Source organism: Drosophila willistoni, chromosome 3R, assembly GCF_018902025.1.
Source record: "Drosophila willistoni isolate 14030-0811.24 chromosome 3R, UCI_dwil_1.1, whole genome shotgun sequence".
NCBI lineage: Eukaryota > Metazoa > Arthropoda > Insecta > Diptera > Drosophilidae > Drosophila > Drosophila willistoni.
In genome coordinates, this window is record NC_061086.1 from 14,029,638 (window position 1) to 14,037,385 (window position 7,748).

General features: G+C 39.7%; 4 protein-coding genes across 5 annotated transcripts; 3 read left to right on the top strand and 1 right to left on the bottom strand.

The window, feature by feature from the left end:
* Positions 1-388: 388 nt before the first annotated feature.
* On the bottom strand, positions 389-2,005 carry LOC6651036 (RNA-binding protein 34). The gene is made up of 3 exons (XM_002073873.4): positions 1,549-2,005; positions 1,107-1,484; positions 389-1,042 (listed from the first exon to the last, which is right to left on the bottom strand). The coding sequence occupies exons 1-3, from the start codon at positions 1,970-1,972 to the stop codon at positions 558-560; spliced, it is 1,287 nt and encodes a 428-aa protein (XP_002073909.2). The 5' UTR covers positions 1,973-2,005; the 3' UTR covers positions 389-557.
* A 262-nt stretch (positions 2,006-2,267) lies between these two features.
* On the top strand, positions 2,268-3,268 carry LOC6651037. Its single transcript, XM_002073874.4, has 2 exons — positions 2,268-2,609; positions 2,665-3,268. Exons 1-2 carry the CDS (start codon positions 2,370-2,372, stop codon positions 3,190-3,192), a joined length of 768 nt encoding a protein of 255 aa, XP_002073910.2. The 5' UTR covers positions 2,268-2,369; the 3' UTR covers positions 3,193-3,268.
* Positions 3,269-3,847: 579 nt separating this feature from the next.
* On the top strand, positions 3,848-5,486 carry LOC6651038 (zinc finger protein weckle). 2 transcript variants are annotated; one of them, XM_002073875.4, is made up of 4 exons: positions 3,850-4,048; positions 4,115-4,825; positions 4,887-5,233; positions 5,295-5,486. In XM_002073875.4, the coding sequence occupies exons 1-4, from the start codon at positions 3,875-3,877 to the stop codon at positions 5,371-5,373; spliced, it is 1,311 nt and encodes a 436-aa protein (XP_002073911.4). In that variant the 5' UTR covers positions 3,850-3,874; the 3' UTR covers positions 5,374-5,486. The 2 variants fall into 2 exon arrangements, with proteins under 2 accessions (XP_023035917.2, XP_002073911.4); XM_023180149.2 differs by lacking the exons at positions 4,887-5,233; positions 5,295-5,486 and having other exon boundaries at positions 3,848-4,048; positions 4,115-4,510; positions 4,603-4,770.
* Positions 5,487-5,578: 92 nt separating this feature from the next.
* On the top strand, positions 5,579-7,612 carry LOC6651673 (zinc finger protein weckle). Its single transcript, XM_002073876.4, has 3 exons — positions 5,579-5,800; positions 5,870-7,140; positions 7,203-7,612. The coding sequence occupies exons 1-3, from the start codon at positions 5,654-5,656 to the stop codon at positions 7,231-7,233; spliced, it is 1,449 nt and encodes a 482-aa protein (XP_002073912.3). The 5' UTR covers positions 5,579-5,653; the 3' UTR covers positions 7,234-7,612.
* The last annotated feature ends 136 nt before the right edge of the window (positions 7,613-7,748 follow it).

Consider the following 7,748-nt stretch of genomic DNA (forward strand, 5'->3'; position numbering starts at 1 on the left):
AATCCGAGATATACAACGCCTGCAGTATATACAAGCCTACATGCAAAATTTCAGCTATGTAGCTTTAACGGTCTAGGAGGAGTTTGCGTTGATCCAGACGGACGGACGGACGGACGGACGGACATGGCTATTTGAACTCGTCTCGTCGTGCTGATCAAGAATATATATTTATATGGTCGGAAATGCTTCCTTCTATGCGTTGCACACTTCTGACCAAAATTAATATACCCTTTTTGCAAGGGTATAAAAATCCATTAGATGCATATTTTTTTATTTTACAAAAAGATTTCTCTGAAATTAATGGGTACGTGTTATTTTTAAACAAATTACATTTTAAATCAAATTTGGTGTAGGTCACTAATTTAATTCAAAAAGTTCCATGATGATCTAACAGTTAGGACGTTTTATTTGTATTGCTTCAGTAAATAGTCTTATAAGGATAATCAAATGATAAATGGATCGATCAAAGCAGTTCTCTAAAATTCAAATTGTACATATTTTTTGGGGTTTGGAATCGAATTTCCTTTCGGTGGTGAGACTAGTTATTGCTACATCAATTATGTCTTAGGCTTAGGGGCAATCTTTTTAGCCAGTGCCTGCAAATGACTGTTGCTTTTCTTCTTCGGTTTGGCCTTGGTCTTTTTAATGCCACCACTGCCTTCGACTTTCACTCCACGATATTCGGACTTCTTTTTACCACCAGTTTGTTTGCCATTCTCTTGGGTCTGTTTTTTATCCAGGCGCTTCGTGGCACCAAGTGCGTTTTGTTTGGCTTTGGATTTCTTGACTGGAGGTGCTGATGCGGCAGCTGCATCCCTTTGCTGTTTGGCTCCCAATTTCTTAACTGAATAACGCTCCACATTGATGGGTCTATCGTCGATTAGAGTTTGATTCAGCTCTAGAGCTAGACCCACTGCATCAGCATTCTTAAAGTTAACATATGCCACGCCCGAACAGCCTTTGGTTCCATCTTGTAAGCAGCGTATATTGTCAATTTCTCCACAACTCGAGAAGACATCATGTAACTTCTTTTCAGTGGCCGCTAGAAATGAAATGGATATGTGGATCAGGATTAAATGATAAGTATTTTTAATATTATCTCTTACAGTATTTCAAATTTCCCACAAAAACACAACGCTTGGCATCTGCGTCGCTGGACGCTTTATCTCCGTCTCCGGCTCCAGTTTGGGTTGCCAGGGTAACACGTAAATGATTCTCTTTGAATTCCGTGCCATTGAGGGTCAAAGCTTTCTGGGCCACCTCAGGACTTTGGAGAACTACATATGCATTAAGGGATCCGGCAGATTTGCGTTGCTTGTGTTTAAACAATAACTTGCCTCCCGCTGTGCGCAGACGTATGGAATTAACTGTGCCGTATGGCTCGAATAATCGGATCAATTGCACGCGTTTTGTATTTATAGGTAAATTGCCTACAAAAACTGTGGCAGCTTCTGCGTCTGGATCTCTTTCCCTTTTGCCGGCAGCTAGTTAAAAATAAAAGGTTAATTTTAGTTGAACGTTTTTTGAACTGTAACAAACGCGACGAACCTGGATCCTTGTTATTTCCCTTCTTGCCAGTCTTGGACTTTTGTTTGCCCTTGCTGTTCTTTTCTGAACCCTCGGCAACTGCATCCTCCTCCTTCTCCTCCACTATCTTCGATTTCACCGCGGGGGCCTCATCTTGTTTTGCTTCTGTTAATTTCTGATTTTGTTTTTTCAATTTCTGTGCCTGTTTCTTGGCCTTCTTTTTCTCTATTTTGGCCAGGTCGGCCACCGTCAATTGTTTTGGTGTAGTTTCTTTGATAGCTTCGGCACCTGCCTTAACTACGGGTTTCTTCAACTGCGCCTTCTTTTTGTTTACCTTGCCTTTTGCTATTGCTGGCTTTTTATTTGGTGATGACTTTAATTCATCTTTTCCCTTGGGCTCGGACTTAGTTTTCGCGGCTTTCATCTTGACACTCTTATCCACCATGTGCGACGAAATTTTACCTGCGTTTTATCAACTTTTTACTCACTGTGCGAGTAGTGTTGTAAAACTTTGAAAATTAACATTTTTTTCTAAAAACGCTAGCGTTTACTCACGCGATTTAAAACGCGTGAGTAAACCGCTCGAACATTTGAGTAAACGCGCGAACATGTTCGAGTTCGTGAGTAATGTTGTGTTTACGTTTGGGGACCATCGATGTTTTCGATGTTTTCAACGTCAAACATCGATGAAAAATACAAAACCATCGATGCATCGATAGTACCATCGATGTTTTTTCCAGCTCCTAAGAGCACTACTGTACATCTAGCGCATTGTTGTTGTTATCGCTAAAAATAATAGCTAAAATAAAAATTATAAAATAGTTAACTACAAATATTAAAATATGAAACGGTACAAGCAAAAACTGCGCGATGTATGGCTCCAGATGCCCGAATTCCGGCCATGGCTACGGCGAAATCCCGAGGATTCCTACAGAGCGCATTGCCGCCTCTGCAAATGTGGAGTAAATACAAAAATTTGCGATTTGCGGGCACACGCATTGACCAAGAAGCATATGAAATGGTTTTCAAATAATTCTGCAAATGCGCAAACGGTTAGCCAGGAACATAAATTGGCTGAAATGGTGAATATTGAGACATCTGTCAAAAGTTATTTCTAAATATTTTTATTGCCTTTAGACCGATGTGGAATACTTGGAAGATGACCAGATTGCCTATGAAATACCAGCGAGCAAAAGCAAGCCGCGGCCAAAGATTATCAAGCCGGTGTCGGTTAAGCGGGACATCAAGTCACTTCCAGTGAAACGGGAGAAACGTGAATCTAGTAATCCCATTGATTACGAAGAAATTATTGAGAATATTGCATTGTATGAGACCGAGCAGGTCGAATATTCTAATCAAAATTCCATCAAATCGGATCATGATATGGAGCATCATCAGGTGGAGGAACATAATTTCGATGATAGCCAATTTGACGAGGAGACAACTGAAATAGAAACAGTTCAAATGGCAGAGGTAAACGATTTGATTAGCAAAGCTGTAACCGCTGCGGTTAAGAATCATAAGGATTCATCGCAAGTATTTGGTGATTTTGTCGCCGATCGATTGCGGCAATTAACCAATGAAACATCTGAGTTTGCCAAGGACAAAATAATGCAAGTTCTCCTGGAAGCCTCCGCCTTAGACAGGGGAACAAATTGTAGTTAAGTTTCTTTAAAAAACATTTATATTATGACTATTATATGGAGATGTGACGATTATTAAAACTAATAATGTATTTAAATTTCCGTTACTTTGCCGGTCTTTGAGCCATTTTCAAGCCATGATAGCCACATTTGGCTACTTTGGACAACTTCGGAAACTGCAAAATTTGTTCATTTATAAATTCTTAAAATTTTAGCATTAAAAAAAATGGTCACGTTCATTCAGCCAGAACTGACGAGCGATCACAAGTCACGGTAAGTTGCTAGGCGTCTGATGTCGTGACTAAACGCAATGGTAATTAAAATATGTCACGGAAAAAACAGTTTAACTTCTTAATAATATTTATCCAAACCATATTCCGAAAACAGTGATTACTAATTATATATTCTTTTAATAATAGCAGAATAAAGTGTTTAATTTGTACTTGTAATACGATGTCTTTTTTTTCTAGAATAGATTCCTTTTAATAAAAATGTAAAGCACTTTTAATGGTACACAATATATTTCTGGAGTTCTTGTAGCAGCGGATTAGGCCATCGAGAATTAAAGTCACGAAAATATCAAATAATGATATTTGATTCGCTTACTGCCAAGTGATTTTCCGACAATGGCTTTGTATTTAGCTATTTTCGCTATTTTAACAATGAACGGGTCACACTGTACAAATGACAGGTGAGCGGTGCAAATGCAAATGCACTCCATAGGGGCAAAGAACAATAATATGGTTGAACGATATTTAGAGCCACAATGGCTAAGTTGGTGTCGTCTGTGCGCCAGCGATGAGGGCGAGATCAAGCTAAATGATGACTCGATCCATGGAGAGTTTGTGCGTACCATTAGCAAATGTTTTGATGTGGAGGTCAGTATAAATGTGGAGATTTGCTAACTTGGTCAGTAATCCACACAGATAGAAGTCCTTCTCTAGATGACCCTGGAGGAGCCCGAGCTTGGTAGTATGCTGTGCCATGATTGCTACACATCAATAAGCCAGTTAATCAGTTTCGGTGAGAATATCAACAAGGTTCAAGCAATATTCGAGCTATTGCGTCACACGGAATCCAACGAGCAGCTGGATGTGACAGAATTGCGACGGCAATACGGTTTGGCGGTGACACGAATCAAGGCTGAGCCGCCCGATGAATATAGTGTCGACGATAGTGAAATAGAGGATAACTTTAACACCGTCGTGGATGAAGACCTTGAGGAGGAGGAGGAGATTAGATCAGCTGATTATAAAGAGGAAGAACCGAAAGAGACACCGCCAAAAAGAAAACGTGGTCGTCCCAAGACTGTCGAAGTTCTGACAAGAATGCCAAAAAATGTAAATAAAATCAATGAAATAGACTTTTCTATTTCTAAAAGAGTTAAAAAAAAGACTGCATCGAGCATTGATAAAAATGACATTGCCCATAGAACCTGCCAAATTTGCCAAGTGACTCTGGGTACAGTTTCGGCATTATGGAGCCACAGATATCGCATTCATGGCAATCAAAACAGATGCTACATTTGTGACTGCTGTGGCAAACAGCTGAAAACATTTACAGCTCTCAACGAACATAAGTTGGTTCACACCGAAGACCGACCATGTGTTTGCCCCATATGCAATGCTGCCTTCAAGAACAAGGCTCGTCTACGGGTAAGTAGTAGTGAATAGTCTAAAAATACATCTACCTAATGGTTTTCCCGTCATTACTCAGGTACACAGCCAGACGCATGGAGAGCCAAGCTATCAATGTAATATCTGCGGTAAGAAATTGCAAACACGTGCCATTCTAAATAAGCACAAATACGTCCATTCTGAAGAACGTCGCTTCAAATGTGAAGTATGTGGGACCGGTTGTAAGAATTCCACTGCGCTGAAAGTCCATTTACTTAGCCACGCCGGCTTACGGCCTTACGTGTGTAAGTATTGTGGCAAGGCCTTTGCCAGCAATACCAATTGTCGGTCGCACAAACTGAAACAACATGCTGAGGAAGTGGAGCAGGATAATGATGCGGAATCCTCACGTATAGCAGTTCCTACATTAGAAGAATTACGTGCAATGTGAGTAGTTAGTAATAGTCACTAATTAACCAGAAACTCATTCTAATTTTTATTTAAACAGAACTCGTGAAATGCCTAAAACGAAAATGGAATCCAAATGGACTAAATCAGATGACGAAGCGTTCATTGCAACTGCTTAGATACGCGTATATTAATTGAATAAATAATTGTAAAATAGATAATGTATTTGAAAACTTAAAGTGAAATTTATAAATATGATTTTAATGAAATACAACTGAATACCTGAAAATGATTTAAGAATGATTCAAATTTTCCCGCCTTTGTAACATACTTAAAAGTCAGCAAATTGACATTTAGCTTGGCATGGTCACACTGAATCAAAAAAAGTAAACAAATTAATTTTAAGGGGACTGAGGAATTTTTTTTTGTTATTCTTGACCGAGTCGGAGTATTGGAGCGATGAGCTACAGCCACTGGCTAAATTGGTGTCGCCTTTGTGCCAAGGACGATGTGGGGGGCAATGTGAAGGTCTACACAAATGCGGACAAATGGGGCCAGTGGGACAATGTCTTGGTGATGGCCATCCGACGATACTTTGAGGTCCATGTAAGTTTCTATGCGAACGCTTTTGAAATTGTTGATAATGATGATGTCTCTCTTTTCTCTGGCAAGCAGATGCGGCTGGAAGATGATCTGAGCAGTGTATTGTGCACCGAGTGCTACACTTTAATAAGCGAATTGATTGACTTCTCTGAGCACGTGACCAAGGTCCAGGCAATATTCGAGATTTTGCGACGCAACGAAACTGAGCCGGGCAAACAGCTCGATGTGGCTGCTTTGCGGCAGCAATATGGTCTCGGTGCAGATGATTGGACGCACATAATCAAGCCCATGCCTGGATTGTCTTTGATCGAAAACCAAGAAGATGAAAAGCCCACCTCGCAATTGGATGAAACAAAACAGGAATTTATCGATTTGGGCGATGGGCAAATCGACAAAGACATGAGTACAGACAGTCCAGCTCATAGTCAGATTGAAGAATTTGAAGATGTTCTCGTGGCTGGCCCCATAATTTTGAATCGTTCGGATGAGTATTCCAACGGGAAAGATGACATTAAATCCGAAATAGAAGATAAACCAAAGTATTTAGAATCATTTTCATCAGTTGATAAGGATGACGATATTCAGAAAGATGACAAAGAAATGGTGCAGATGGTATTGGACAACGATCAAGGAAAAATTTCTACCAAACGCAGTCCAATGGAATGCCGTAACTGCGGCAAATCGTATCGCAATCGTGGTTCATATGAAAAGCATTTGGAACAGCTTTGCCGTAGGGTAGACCGTAAACCACCTAACAAGACGGACAGGAAGACTGCCTGCAATATCTGCCACAAGATTCTTTCCTCCGCAGCGGCCCTTAAACTTCACAAGGAGGGCATTCATGATAATGCCAAGCCTTTTATTTGCGACAATTGTGGCAAGCAACTAAAGACTATTACAGCTTTGAATGAACACAAGCTCGTACACACGGAGGATCGCCCGTTTCAATGCGATGTGTGTCAGGCTGGGTTCAAGAACAAGGCACGTCTCAAAATTCACCATCAGATCCATGAGGAGCCACACTTTGAGTGCGATATTTGTGGTAAAAGGCTACAGACTCGTCGCACCTGGAACATGCATAAAGTGGTGCATAACGAGGAGCGCAAACTGAAGTGTGAGGTTTGTGGCGCCCTGTTCAAGCGCTCCAAGACGCTAAAGACTCATCTTTTAAGCCACACTGGACTGAGACCATATGTTTGTCAGTATTGTGGCAAAACATTCGCCTGCAATGCAAATTGTCGTTCCCACAAGCTGAAGAAACATCCAAAAGAGGTGGCTCTGGAAGATGGTGAGGGCTTATCAGCCCGTTTGGTTGTGCCCACACTGGAAGAGTTAAGGGTCATGTAAGTGTAGCTTACCAAAGATATTCAAGATATTCGATATTAATTTTTTAACCATCTTTCAGGACACAAAAAATCCCCAAAGATGCTTCTTGAGGAGAAAGTTTCAGCTAATTGGGAAATATAAAACAATAGTAGTAAAAATTAGTACTACTGGAAAAAACAAAGAATAAGTAAAAATACTTCCGTTACTTTCCAAATTGCCTAAAGAACTCCATAGATCTCAAATTTTACCCTTATAAAAAGAGTATTTCAGAAGCCTTTTTTCGTTACCAGTATCGTTTTTATCCATGAATCTCCTCATTAGTATAAGGACTCCAAAGGATTCTCTTGATGCATTTTTATTATTTGTTAGTTAGTTGCAGCAAAACTGTTTAAATAATTATACATAAGAGTAAAACGATTTTGTAAATATCAAAACTTATCATTGTAGTTCAAAATTGGTTGTTATTCTGAATAAAGTAAATTCATCGAACTACATTTTTTAAAGCTTTTCGAATTTTAAGTTGGAATCACTTTTGAATAAAAACAAATTTTAATAATTTTTTGTGTTACTGTTAGTTAACAGCTGTTTTAAATAGAGCTAAAATGTTAGATAACAGCTGTTTAAC